At 49.0% G+C, this 14,822-nt stretch overlaps 1 protein-coding gene across 1 annotated transcript in view; it reads right to left on the reverse strand.

Annotated features, from left to right (window-relative positions):
- RPF1 (ribosome production factor 1 homolog) overlaps positions 1-14,822 on the reverse strand; it is a 231,025-nt gene that overhangs the window by 21,617 nt on the left and 194,586 nt on the right. The window contains exons 7-8 of the mRNA XM_069641594.1: positions 8,308-8,489; positions 8,085-8,211 (exon numbers count right to left, since the gene is read on the reverse strand). Coding sequence (XP_069497695.1) covers positions 8,085-8,211; positions 8,308-8,489 — 309 coding nt within the window. The remainder of the gene's footprint in view (positions 1-8,084; positions 8,212-8,307; positions 8,490-14,822) is intronic.

Here is a 14,822-nt window from a genome sequence, read left to right on the forward strand (position 1 = left end):
GCAGATTGATGCGGAAGAATGGGAGGAGTTGGACGCACCAATTACCCTGGAGGAATTGGAAGAAGTGGTGAGGCAGCTACCCACTTGTAAGACCCCGGGGGCGGATGGACTCCCCAGTGAATTTTATAAGATATATAAGAATGATGTACTCCCACCACTCCTGGAAATGCTCAACGAAGCATATGAAGTCGGGAAACGACCAAAATCCCTGAGAAGCGATAATACCGCTCCCCAAACCCAATAAGCCTGGTGGTGAGTGCAGATCCTATAGACCCCTGTCGATGCTGAACCAGGAGAGCAAAATATTGACGGAAGTCTTGGCAAATAGAATGAAAAGAGTCATTACTAAATTGATACACCCTGATCAAACAGGTTATGTCCCTAATAGGAACATAACGCATAATCTTAGGCGACTCCCATCGAGTCATTGAGTATGCTAATGAAGAGACAAACGAAATGGCAATTGTGTCACTAGATGCAATTAAGGCCTTTGACTCGGTCAAATGGCCATGGTTGGTGGCTGCATTAACAAACTATGGAACAAGGCCGGGGTAACGGAGATGGGCCAAATTGCTATATAGCGAACCGCTAGCCAGAGTGAAGACAGGGTCCGTTATTTCAGAGAGGTGGCAGCTTGGTAGAGGTACCAGACCGGGTTACCCGTGGTCCCCTATGCTATATATATATATATACTGGCCTTGGAGCCCCATGCGATATATTTGAGGCAGCAAAATGACAATGGGTATTATTAAAGGGGAATTGCTTTTAATTTCTTTATATGCGGATGACATGTTGTACCTGCGCTACCCAGAAGAAAACCTACAGTATGTCCTGGAAGTGCTGGATCGATTTGCAGGGCTCTCAGGAATAGCAGTGAACCCCAAAAAGTCCTGTGTGTTTCCATTGGGGAGGTAATAAAGGAATCCCACTGGAGCAATTACCAATCCTCCAGATACCATGGGAGGTCAACACGTTTCGATACCTGGGGATAGATATATATCATACGGTGGAAGCAGAATACCAGCACAAACTGAGAAGGCTGTACGGAACATAGAAAATAGTATGCGATTTTGGGTGAAACTCCCCTTGGCGATGATGGGTAGAGGGGCAATGCTTAAAATGGTAGTCTGCCAAGACTATTACATTATTTTGTGAATATCCCATACTTGATATATAAGCGATTCTTTGCTAGGTTGAACACCATATGTAGGGACTTCCTTTGGCAGGGGACAAGGAACAGGATGGCCCTCTGGAAATTGCAAAATTCACACGAGAGGGGAGGCATAAAACTTCCCAATTATGAGATCTATTATATAGCAGGCCTACTCCAATACGTAGCTAAATGGCTTTCTGAGGAGCCGACCTCAGAGACTAGGTTATTCCAACAAGATTGTGCCCCGTTCTTCCTGAATGAGATGTGGTTACCTAAAGTAGACATGGACGGGCGTCCGAGGAGGATGGTACTTGGGTGGGAGATATGGCGAAGAACTTGTAAAATGGAGGATCCTTACCCATGCTCCCTGCAGGTTCCACTGGTGGCCTTAGCGGGAAAAGAAACAGTTAAGATTAATGATCAGGAGGCATTGGGAGCCTGTGGGGGTAGCGACGTTGGGAGATATATGGCAGGAAGGGAAAATAAGGGATTTCGAGGGGCTGGTGGAACAAACAGGGGTGCATGTAGGACAGCATATTACATACCATAGGGTGGTGCAGCGGATCAAAGACGTGGTCAGAAGAAAAATTGTCGAGTGAGCCCGATACCGCCATAGACGCTATACACGATATAGCAGAAGGGGCCATGAAATATCAAGGCTCTATGAGTTTATAACGACCAAGGTGGGGAAGGAAGTGGTACAATTTAGACAAGATTGGGAAGGAGAAGTACGGGCCCCAATGAGTGATGAGATGTGGGAGCGTGTTCAACTGTATCATGAAAGTGTCCAGGAATACTAGGCTACAGCAAATACAGTTATATATCACCCATAGGGCGTATATGACACCACAAAGGATAGCTAAATTCAAAAATGCAGGACAAGCATACCCCAAATGTAATGAGAAAAATGCTGGAATGGTACACATGTTTTGGTCATACCCAGAAATAGAATGCTTTTGGGGTGAAGTAGCATGGAGGATAAAGGGATCAAAGTAGAGATAAATACAGCGTGGGCTTGTTTACGGGGAGGGTTCCCTAGACCACAAACTAAAGCATGTGAGCAAACTGAAAGACCTGGTGTATGTATTAGCAAAGAGGATGATTGCAACGAAGTGGAGGGCTTGTCACAGACCAAGAATAGAAACGTGGTGGAAGGATTTACAAAAATGGGCAGAGGCGGAAACGACAGTATGGCAAGAGGCGAGTAGTGTTGGGGTGGGTGGGGATGTAGGCAGGAACCTTTGTGGCTTGGAAACAACAATTGCAGAATTATTTGGGCCCGCAAATGACGGGGCTAGTGACCAGGACCCACCAGAAGTAATCGATACAGAAATCCTAACACAGGACGAAGAAACGACATAAGAAGAGGAATAGGCTTGACAGGAGGGAGGGAAAAGGGGAAATACAGTGGATAAGACAGAATGATGTGCATTAATATTGAGATTAACACTGGTTTGTGTTGGCTGTAATAAAATCAATAAAAACGGTTTAAAAATAAAAAAAAATGGCGATGCACTGTATTATGGTGTTCCTGTCACTCGGTTCCTGCAGCAGCAATGAAGTAGAGCCAGCAAAGAGAGGGGTACCATTTGAGTTAGTCTTGGGCTGTTTTGTCTCACCTACCCAAGGGGAGAAATCGTCCTGGCAGGGCTTCTCTAGATTAGAAATTTGGAGCTTCAGCAATGCAGCAGGGCTTCACCGGGCAAACCAATGGTCTGGGAGGTTACAGCAAGCTTCTTTGATTTCTTCTTTGGTTCCTTTGTCCAGTGGTCGACTCTGCCTTCCTTGCAAAAGACATCCTTTTATAGAAGTTTCTCCCGTTCATTTGCAGCCTAGCCATCTCTCACACAGCAGGGTGGCTGTCCTCCATGGAGAGACCTCCAGCCAATCCCCTTTGGGTGCATTCCTCTAACCAAGGAGACTAAGCACCGGGAGTTTCGGGAACCTCTCTTGCTTCTTGCCCTGCCAGACATGCTGGAGCCAGAGGCGGGCTTCACCAGTGAATCCCACCAAAGACAAAACAAACCAAGGGGCGAAACCTGGTTTGGCACGCAGACTAAATCTCAAGGACCTTTCCAACAAGAAATGGTGAAAAAAGAAGACCGGCCCATTTTGACAAAATGGGCACCCATGGGTGCTATACTGCAGCTGCAAACGCAGCCCGCGGTAAAAACACACAATGGTAGGAAAAACATTTTTTTTTACCTCTGCCACCAGCCATTAATTGTAGAAAGGGTAACGAAAATGTTACATGAGAAGGTAGACAAAGGGGATTATAAGTAACCCCTCGAGCACTCTATGTAAGATGGTGTGTGCTGGGTCTACCAAGAGAAAAAAGTAAAGTCAATTTCACTTTACTACTCTTGGAAACGGTAGTTATCCAAGAGAAGGTATTTAAACCTTAGCAGAAATCGAAAGGACTTCTCAAATCAAATAAAAGCAGATGAGTGGGAAAAAGGTCCCACTCTCTCCAGGATAAAAATAAAAAGTCCTAAACTCCAGCAAAAGAGCTGGTCTCTAAGGTAGAAGGGAATTAAAACATTTCTGAGAATTCTCGCTAACAGGAGTTGGGGGGGGGGGGGGGGGGGGTTCCTCCCCCTGTCCATTGTCTGCCAAAGTGCCTCAAATAGAGCCAGCTCCCACTGGAGGTCTGGCCATCTTGATTGGCCAGCCAAATACCCCTTTCTGTAAATTGCTGAGAGATTGCAGGGGAGTGTGCTGGAACTGTATAAAAGGGAAGGCGTCTGGAGTGAAAAGCAAGTCGGCCACTGGAAGCTGAAATAACCGAAGATGACGACTAGCGACACATGCAGACTCTTTGCAACACTGAAGCGACCACGGTCGTCCTGACACAGCTTTCTGTGAGAAAGAAGAGATCCGAAGAGGATGACTCCTTCCCTTTGGCTGGTGGGAACAACCAGTCTCAGGACAAACTTTGATTTGAGCCATCTCCTGAGGTCCTGTGCGTTTCCAGAGCTATGGAACCCCAAAACCAGGAAACATGCTGCCCATTTCAAGTGTATCGTTGTGGAAAGGCTAAATCCGTCCATATCTTTGCAGAGCCCTCAAAGACACTCCAGAGAGCCGATCCAACTCGCCCAGACCCCCTCAGAGTGCGGGACTGCAGGAAGCGAAGATGATTGACCAGGTGAATCGTGTCCTGTGTTGGTGCTGCAGAAAAGGTGCCAAAACCGAGTGAACCAATAAGTTATTGAAAGTGGTGCCCAAAATCCTCCCTCGAGACTGCTGTTGAGAGATCCCGTACATTGTCTTCAGTCATCAGACCAAGGAATCCAGAGGTCGGGTGCAGAGCTGCAACATCGCGGAGCGATCAACACAAACATTTTCTTGTAACCAAAAGGTAATGTGGTGGGGGAAAAAGGTATTGCTTACCTGATTGCAGAATCGCTCTAGGGCGTGCAAGTGCACGTAGAAGTGTCCAGGGCAACCGTCGCTTACCTCTGACTCAAGCCGCAACTTGTGTCCCTTTAGCGAGTCCTTTAACAGGGTCTCCCACGTTGGTTGCAAGAATTTAAGCCGCTACAAACTTGAAAGACTTGCTGTGCTACGAAACTACCTCTAGAACCTGAAGCTCTACTAGAATAACCTTTTCCTTCGCAAATATCGCTCATGTATGTGCATGCAGACTGAATACAATTGCTGTATTATTTTGTGGGTGCGCAGTATTACTAATAGAACTGTCAAACTGTTGTAACAATGTTATGCGTTCAGCAACTACCAACTAAGAAGTGACCATTTGAAAGTATTGAAAATGATATCCAACAGTGACTCGTGTAAATATACATATATATTTTAATATACATTTATGTGCATTTCTTTGATGTGCTTTAATTAATGTGTTCAGTGTGCTTACTACCTACAGCTCACATCTTCCTCTTAAGATAAGCCTGACTGCTCTGCCACTCTACCAAGGTCCTGAGTTACTACAGACTGATACCAAGTGTTGGGGATCTACAAACTACTGCGATAGCTTACTAAAGTTTTACTACCAAGTAGGACTTCAGGAAAACTCCCCTAACACGATGCTTGAAGGTACACAGACCAAAGCATAAACCTTGTTCAGAAAATTAACAGTATTTCTAGGCTAGTCCGACCTTATCAAATACATTTAGTATAGGACACCTAGTCACAGGGAGTAAAACCATAAGTTACTTTGATTACTTTCAGTAATACAAGGGTAGTAGACCCTAGCAGTTGTGCAATGACACTCCGTTAAGGAATCACTTAGTAAACCAACTTGCAAGTATACTTTTCTGAATAGTGGAACACTCATTGAAGGAACAGTAGAAAAATAACCACATTCAGGATAACAGTTCTACTAGGTGAGGAAGACCTGTTGGTGTAATATACAGTTAGTTGCTTTTCAGCTCTGTGGGACACCGATTAAGGTAAACAAGAACTCTTTACACTAATTTAGGATTGCACCAGGCAGACCAAGGTCAGCTACACCTTGAGGAACACTTTTTAAGAATGGCACACAGCTATTCTAGCCAGGTAAAACCTAATGTTGTAATATAGGTAAGCAATAACTTTCTAACTTATTTTAGGATGACCCAAGGCAGACGAAAGTAAGTAAAACCTATACACTTTTTAAAAGGAGCTATCGGCAACTTAAAAAAGTAGGTATAAACCTAAGACACTTTCAGAATCTGTATAAAACAGACCAGGGAAAGCAAAACCCAATGTTACACTTTAAGAATGAAGCAATGTTATTCTAGGCAGGTAAAACCCAAGGCAGACCTAGTTTAGACAGGCTATACAGGAGGTATATGATACGATATATGGCATGGCATTTGTAACGCGCCTATACACAAGTGTTTCAAGGTCTACGGAAGCAAGACCCAGTTGGGGAACTTGTGCACTAATATTCTGAAAGAAATATTTAAGTGAAGCAAACAGCATTACTTTTAGTAAAGAGCCATAAACAATTCACGGGCGAGTAAAAATAACCTTACATAAACCTTTCAGAATGGCAGAACACATTCAAGGTAAGAACATTTGTAACTGCTCACTCTCAGAGGGATGGTAACTAACCAACTCGTTCACAAGTGAGTGACTTTTAAACACTTTTTATAATTGAAGACAGAATCCTTTTCTTATCCAGTCCTTCCCTAGTCTATTACATGAGTTCTCTCAGAGGCAGAAGAGGGAACCTGGTGGTATAGGTGCCAGCTGTAGGCAGGGTGAGATAGCGTTCAGATGCAGAAAAAGTCTGAGTTCCTGTCAAAGACTGTTGTTCACTTTAAAGTTAGTTAGGGTCCAGGGACTTCTGAAAAGATACCATCAGAGGATTCCAGCAATGGGCCTGGGTGAACTGGATGAGAGGCTTCCCAGTCGCAGAAAACACCCACAAGGTTTACAGAAATCACACAGGCTTAAGGTAAGTAAATTCCCCAGCCAACACAGTACCTCAGCACAGAAGAAGAGTTGCAGGAGGGGAGACTTCAGGATCTGCAGCCAAACACCTGGTCCATGGATTCCTTTGTCATGAGGACAGAGGACAGGACTTTGGAAGGGATTTTGCAGCAGGGATCAACAGAGAAGGCTTCAGGCAAGAGTTTCTTCACGGCTGGATGCGCCTCTGGTTTTGGCGCCCTTTCCAGGAGCCAGAAGAGGACCGATTTGTCGCTCGTCTGATTCTACTCACTTACAAGGCCAACACTCTGTTGAGGGAACTTTTTGGACTGGATTCACGTCTCTGGAGGTCCTGCAGGATGTTACCAAACTTTAGGCTCGATTTGGAACACTGTGCACCGAACTGTGGCACAAGGTCCCAGGGTATTATGGTGTTGCAGCACGACGTGGGATGGCTCAAAATGCATGTCTTCCAGTCTAGTGGATCTCGCCAGGCTCTGGGCCACGCTTCTCGGGATCCCCAGGTCGATTGGAAGGAAGGGTTAACAGCAGGCTCCGGTTACACAGCAGGCTCTGCGGTTGCTGGAAATAGTTACGGCCGTCGTTTCTTCATCTTCGGATTCAGCTCCAGTGGTTGACTTATCAGCAGCTTCCAGGTCCGGAGTTTTTATCTGGAACTACAGCACAACTTCTGTATTCTCTACCTGCATTTTACAGCAAGGGGCGGTCTGGCTGTCCAATCACAACAGCCAGCCCCCCCCCCCCTTCCCACTGGTAGTGTGTTCCTTTCAGGCAAGATAAAAGGCTGCAGAGGGTTGGACTAATCCCTGGCTTCCTACCTTTCCAGACACTTTGGAGCCCGGGTGGGGAATCCACTGGATTCCTGCCAAAAACAAAACAGCCACTGAGGTTGTTCCTGCCTAGAATGGCAGGGGAAGACCTCAAACAGCAAGCATACAAGAAATGGCGAACAAAGAAGGGGCCCACCAGTTTAGCAAAATGGTGGTGGTCCTGTGCATTACAGAGGCTGAATTAACAGCCTGTAATTAAGACTAAAAAGTCATAAAAGTAGTTACGCTGCCATCAGCCATTCATGGAAACTTGCAATTGTAACAAAAGGTTACCAGGTAAGTAAGAAAGGGGATACATAAGGTGGGGTGTGTTGGCTCACCATTTAAAATGTAAAGGGGGATGAAAATCCCTCTTTACTACTTGGGAACTGTAGTTCACCCAAGTACCTGAAAAAGCAGTGGCGCCCACAGGAGCAACCCAGCCCAAGCCCAAAAGTTGTAGGAAACCAACTTCAACCATACACTACGGAGTGACATAAAAAGGTTACCCATAAAAAGTAAAAGACTAGGTGAGAGGAGAAAAAGATTCCTCTTCACCTACGGACAAGGTAAAATAGTTACCTAGTCAAAGCAAAATGTCTGTGGTTGACACAGGTCAAGAAGATGTATCATGGATATGAAAGTCTTAACTAACGGCGATATTTCCACTTTAGGAAAACTAAAATGAGTAGCATGAAGAAAATTACACCAATGCAAACACTCACCTTGTGGATCCACTCATACTCCCCAAACTTTGAATCAAACGTTCCTTTCTGTAGTGATCGCAGCTTCAAAGTAAAACGTGGTCCAAGTTCCTGCATTCCAACTTTTTTGTCACTCTTAAAGAGATATCTTTAAAGAGAACATTACATTGAGTCAGATTATTCTGGGCTTCAGTTATGAAATCATTTCTACTAAATAAATCCATGTGGGGGAAAACAAAGTTACCTGTGGAATCTAAAGAACACATAGTCTCTCTGATTGTGAAAAGTTGCTACTTGTCGACCAGTGAATTGAGGATCATGTGGAAAAAGAGAAGCAAACATGCGTCCGATGGAGTGACCAAGACGTGTTGTAAAGTTGTTCAATATCACTTCAGGCTGGTGTTCAGTGGGCGCTTTTCCTTTTCTCTGAAAAACAGATTACATTTATTAGAGACACGAGTACTCGATAAGGACTCAAAATCCAAAAAAGGAACATTTTCATAGCCATTTCTACAATTAAGCTCTGGCCCAGATATGGAACGGATGTGCTTTGAACACAAAGAAATGATGCATGTTACAAGGAAAAGGGCAACAGTGTAATTCTAGATGTCGGAATATATGCACAGCATGCGATTCTAAGCAGACCCACAAGCATCAGAAAGAACAAGCTACTTTCTTACCTGGTAACATTCTCTCGATGGGATGGTCCGACGACGTATTCCATATCTACGACAGGTAATGTCCACAGCTGTGCTGCTTCGGAAAATCTTCGGCGTCTGCGTCCTGCGTCAATGACGTCGATGCGCCGTCCCCGAGGACCTCCCTCCGACGGCTGACGTCACCCGATGTGATAATTAGGACGCACGACACCCATAGCCTCAGTTGTAATTTTTTCCCCCCAGAACGTGCGCCACCAGTTTTCTGCCAGTCAGACACACAAGGCCTTGCGGAATGCAAGCTGCAAGCGCAAAAGAAATTCTGCAGTGGGGAAGGTAGGGAGGGAGCGATATGGAATACGTCGTCGGACCATCCCATCGAAAGAACGTTACCAGGTAAGAAAGTAACTTGTTCTTCGAGGGGATTGGGTCCTCCGACGTATTCCATATCTATGACAGACTCCCAAAGCAGTACCAAGCAAGGAGGTGGGAAAAGAATTTAGAACACAAATTTAGCATGCCCAATCAAATTGCAGAATATAGGACTGCCTTGCCAAAGGCCAGATCCTGCCCTCTGATGGAATCGAGGGAGTAGTGACGTACAAACTTATGTACTGAAGCCCAGGTGGCTGCATCACAGATGTGACAAATAGGAACACCCCTCTGCAGGGCAGTAGACGCAGCCACTCCCCTGGTAGAATGGGCCCGCAAGGCAGCCGGAGGGTCCTTACCCGCCAAGCGGTAACACTCGGAGATACCTAAAATAATCCAACGAGACAGTCTGTTTCGTCACAGCTTGTCCCAAATGCTTTCCAGCGTAACCAATGAAAAGTTGATCGTCAACTCTGACCCGGGACATGCGCGAAATATAAAAGCTCAACGCTCTCCTAGGATCAAGCCTATGGAGCCTCTCCTCTTCCTTACCAGGATGTGGAGGAGGATAGAACGCCGGAATAACAACCTTCGGGCTCAAATGAAATTCCGAAACCACCTTCGGAAGAAAAGAAGGACGAACTCTAAGGAAAACCCTGTCCTTATGAAACACAGTGAAGGGTGGCTTAACTGAAAGTGCCTGTAACTCACATCCTCTGCGAGCGGAAGTAACCGCAACCAAAAACACAGTTTTCAGAGTTAACAGTCTCAAAGGGCAAGAATGTAGAGGCTCAAACGGAGCACCCATCAGAAACTTAAGAACAAGGTTCAAATCCCAACTGGGCACCAGAAAAGGTGACGGATGTAACACATTAGTGAGCCCTTTCAAAAACTGAGAAATTAAAGGAATCTTAAAATAGGAACATTCTTCAGGCAAGCGCTTAAATATGGACAGCGCCGCCAGGTAACCTTTAATGGTCCCCACCTGCAAGCCCCTGTGGGCCAAGGAAAGCAAAAAAGACAGAACCATGGGAATGTCACATTCGAAAGGATCCACATTCTTAACTCTGCACCAGTCGCAGAACTTTCTCCAACGGCAACGGTACAGAGACTTTGTTGCCGGTCGCCTGGCCGAGAGCAACACCAACATCACGGCTTCAGGGAGGTCCCAATCCTTATACCTCAACCTTTCAGAAGCCAAGCGTGAAGGTTGCGGGATCTGACCTCTGGATGGAGAACCTGACCCCCCCCCCCCCCCCCCCCCCGGTGAGAGCAGATCGTCTCGGTAGGGAAGACGACGTGGAGGGCAGATGGACAAGTCGAGAAGGTCCGGGTACACCTTCCTTCGGGCCCACGCCAGATCAATGAGGATCATCCGGGAACCGAAACTCCGTAACCTCTGCAGTACTTGCGGGATGACGGGGACTGGAGGAAACGCGTACAGCAGTGGGAATGACCACTCCACCACGAACGCATCTCCTAAGGCTCCTTTTGGAGGAAATTCCCGCAAGCAGAACCTTTCGCACTTTCGGTTGACACTGGAGGCGAAGAGATCTACTTGAGGGGTCCCCCAAAGGGCGAAGATCTCCAGGAGAATCTCCTGAGCCAGCTCCCACTCGTGCGAGATCGTGCTCTGCCTGCTCAGAGCGTCCGCCGTCTCGTTGTCGTCTCCGGCCAGATGAACAGCCGAGATCGAAACTTCCTGCTGGATGGCCCAGAACTCGATCTGCATCGCCTCCCTGCACAGAGGAAGTGACCCTGCTCCCCCCCCCCTTTTTTCGTTGAGGTAGTGCATGGCCACCGTGTTGTCCGTTAGAATCAGGACACTCTTTCCTCGCACAGTCGGCAGAAAAGCCTTCAGGGCAAGCCTGACGGCCCTCAGCTCCAACAGATTGATATGGAGTCTGGACTCCGACGGAGACCAACGACCGCTGACTGTCAACTCGTTGCCATGAGCTCCCCATCCCGTGAGGGATGCGTCCGTCACAATCATCACCTCCGGCCAGGGCAGCCAAAATGGGGCCCCCTTCATCAGATTGCCTTAGACGGCCCACCACAGAAGGTCCTGGGCGACCGAGGGCAGCACCTGAACAGGGTCTGACAGCCTGCCGGAGGACTGAGACCACTGGAGCTTGAGTGCCCACTGCAAAGATCTCACCCGCAGACGAGCCTCTGGCACCAGAAGAATGCCGGATGCCATGAGACCGAGCAGTCTCAAGAACTCGGACGCTGGGAGATTCTGGGCAAGTTGAAACTTGTGCACCATCTGCTGAATGTGAAGAGCCCTCACCTGGGGAGGAAAACACTGACCCAGGGATGTGTCGAGCACTGCTCCGATGTACTGGAGCCGCTGCGTTGGTGTCAAATGGGACTTCTTTAAATTAAGGGAGAAGCCCAGCTTGTGAAGGGAGTGAGTGGCAGGTGACGGACAGATGATCCAGGACTTGCTCGGGAGAGCTCCCCCTGATCAACCCATCGTCCAGCTAGGGTTAGACGTGAATCCCCCTTTCCTGAGATGTGCTGCCACCACCACCATGAGCTTGGTGAAAACCCTTGGGGCGGAGGTCAATCGGCGAGTCGCCAACCGCGAACCTCAGGTACTTCTTGTGCTTGGGATGGATCGGCACATGGAAGTAAGCGTCCTTGAGGTCCAGAGACACCAACCAGTCCTGAAGTTGAAGGGCCTGGAGGACTTGAGGGAGAGTAACCATCTTGAACTTGTCCTTCCTGAGGAGTTTGTTCAGAACGCGCAAGTCCATGATGGGTCTCAATCCCCTGTCTTTCTTCGAAATCAAAAAATAAGGGGAATACCATCCCTTGTTCCTCTCCGCTACAGGCACCAGTTCTATGGCGCCTTTCTCCAGCAGGGCTTGAATTTCCTGCGCAAGGAGGAGCGGATCCGACTCTTCAAAGAGAGGTTCCCAGGTGGCTTGTCGTGAGGCCTCTGCCGAAAAGGAAGACAGTAGCCGTGGGTTATGATCTCCAGAAACCACACATCTGAAGTGATGGCTCGCCACTCTACAAGATGCTGCGCCAGCCTTGCCCCAACCGGCGAACATCGGACCTGGTCTCATGACTGAGTGGTAGCGGGTGCAGCGTTGCCTGAGGGCAAAGAGGAAACTGCCCGAGCGGCCTTGGCACCTCGAGTACCCTTGTTTCCACCTCTGGCACTCTTACGGTGGCCTCTTTGACTGCGAGCTCCTCTCGCTTTACTGAAGTACGAGTTATAGCGAAAGGAACCTCCCCTCCATTGCTGTCCCCTAGGACGAAAAGGCGGAGGTTGTCGAACTGCAGCGCCCAACGACTTAACTGCAGCTTTGGAGGTCTGCAACCTCTCAAGGCTCTCGTCAGCCAAAAAGATGTTCACCGTCAAAGGGCATGTTGAGGAGCCGGGACTGCACATCAGGAGCGAACCCAGACTTCCGCAACCACGCAAACCTATGTATTAACGGTGCTCGCCGCCATGGACCGGCTGACACAATCAGCCATGTCCAACCCGACTGAACGGCCTCACACATGGCATCCTTGCCATCCTGAACCATAGCAAGGAAACCATCCCGTTCGTCCTTCGGGAATACGTTCAGCCGCTAATGCAACACAGTTCCACAGAGTGTGTGTGAAATGAGACAAGGCACATATGGAGTTGGCCGCCTGAAGCGCCATACCCCCTGAAGAAACACTTTCTTCGCCCAGCCGTCAAAACGTCGTCCCTATCCGGAGGGATGGTAGGATACGACGCCTGCTTTGCCGCCTGCACCACCAAACTCTCCGGAGTGGGGTGCCTGGACAAGTAGCAGGGGTCGCTACTGGCTGGACGGTATTTTCGCGACAAAGACTTGTCCACTGCCGGGAGACTCTCCGGAGCAGTCCAAGCCGCCGCCACCCTTCTCTGCAGAGCCATATGAAACGGCAATACCGGGTCAGTGGATGGACCAAGATCAAGGATGTCCGTGAGATCATCCTGAACGAACTCCCCTGGGGGAGCCGACCAACCCAAGTACACGTTGACCCGAGACATAAGGCGCCGATATGAAGAATCGGCATGAGTGCCAGGCTCCGGCCTACAAAACTCCACCTCCGGAGAGGTGTCCAGTCCACTGGCATCATGCAGTGACTGCCTTAGGTCATCAAACTGGCTATGGCCCGAGATAAGCTCATCTGGTACCGTAACCGGAACTAAGCCGTCAGAGCCTTCATCACCCTCTGAAATGTACTCCAGGCGGGGAGAGGAAGACATCTGGGGACCAAAGCTGTGCCTGACCTTAGCCAGAGCCTTTCTAGGAGCTAACCCCGTGCCACAGGGCCCCTCCGACACCACTGCCTCGAAAGGCATCGAACGAGTCGGCGCTGGCGTCGACAGAAACATTGTTGATGTTGAGCGAATCAGCGGCGACGTCAGCTGCAGCGCCGCCAGCATCGACGGTGTCGACACAGGCCTCGAAGCCAGAGCTCCGAGCTTGTCTCTGGACGACCTAGGCACAGACGACCCCCTCGGAGGCGGAGTCTCGAGAGAAATCGTCGATGACCTCGGCGCCACAGGCATCGTCTTCTTCGAAGACGGCACAGGATCACACGGTCTCAACCGCGTCGAGGACCGGGACCTGAAACGGGCATGGCGAGAACGGCTACCCTTGTCCGAGCTAGATCTCTCCCGCGAGCTGTGCCGCCCACCCGAGTCCGAAGGCGTACGAGTGGCGTCTCTCGACCGGTGCCGACCGACCCCACTCGGAGGCGCGGACGGACCGGTGCCCTGCGATTCAAGAATCGCTAGCATCTGCTTCCCGAAGGAAACCCATTCCTCCGGTGTCACTTGCATGGAGGGATAAGCGACCCGCCGACGGGCGGAATCCTCGGAAGAGGACGGGCACGGCGACCGATGCCGGCGCTTCCGGGAATGCCTCGAAGAGGCGGAGGAGTGGTGAGACCGACTCCTGGAAGGAGACTCACTGGACTTCCGACGATGACGCGGAGAGTCGCCTCTCGAGTCATCCGTCGAAAGCCCTGCAGACCTCGACTTCTGGGGCTTAGACACCCGACCTACCGACAGCTTCTTCTTGCGTTCCCGCAAGGCCTTTGCCGTGAGCGACTGGCAATCGACAGTCGTCCATATCGTGGGCCTCCCCGAGGCACCAGAGGCATGCGTAGTGTGAGTCTGCTACCGACATCTTGGAACCCCAGTCCCCTCATTTCTCGAAGCCCGGACGCGGGGTTGAAGACGAAGTAGACATCGCCACGAACAGGACTTTACAAAAAACCGAACAGGTTCAACAAACCGAGAAGAAAACAGCAAACTCCAAGAGTCGAGGCGTACCGAGATTCACGAAGCGAATACGTTCGCGGAAAAAACAGAACTGTGGCTATGGGCGAAGATTTTCCAAAGCAGCACAGCTGTGGACATTACCTGTCATAGATATGGAATACGTCGGAGGACCCAATCCCCTCGAAATAAAGTTATGGCATCCAAATCTATGCTCATTGATCATCCAGAGGTTCAAGAAAACTAGAAAATTACCTTCATGACAATTCCTGTACTGTACGTTAGGGGGCTCAACAATCCCTTGGCATACAGGTCCCCAACTCTTACTATAAGCCTGGTGAGAAACCCGAGTGTATTCGCACTCTCCTGCCCTTGGATCCTCTATGCCGGTGCCCAGGTGTTGGGGAGAATTCTCATTTCTGTGCTAATTCCCTTCAACCTTGGAGACCCGCAAGCTCTTTTGCTTGACTTTAG

This window comes from Ambystoma mexicanum, chromosome 1q (genome assembly GCF_040938575.1).
Source record: "Ambystoma mexicanum isolate Mex_15411 chromosome 1q, UKY_AmexF1_1, whole genome shotgun sequence".
NCBI classification, from domain to species: Eukaryota; Metazoa; Chordata; class Amphibia; order Caudata; family Ambystomatidae; genus Ambystoma; species Ambystoma mexicanum.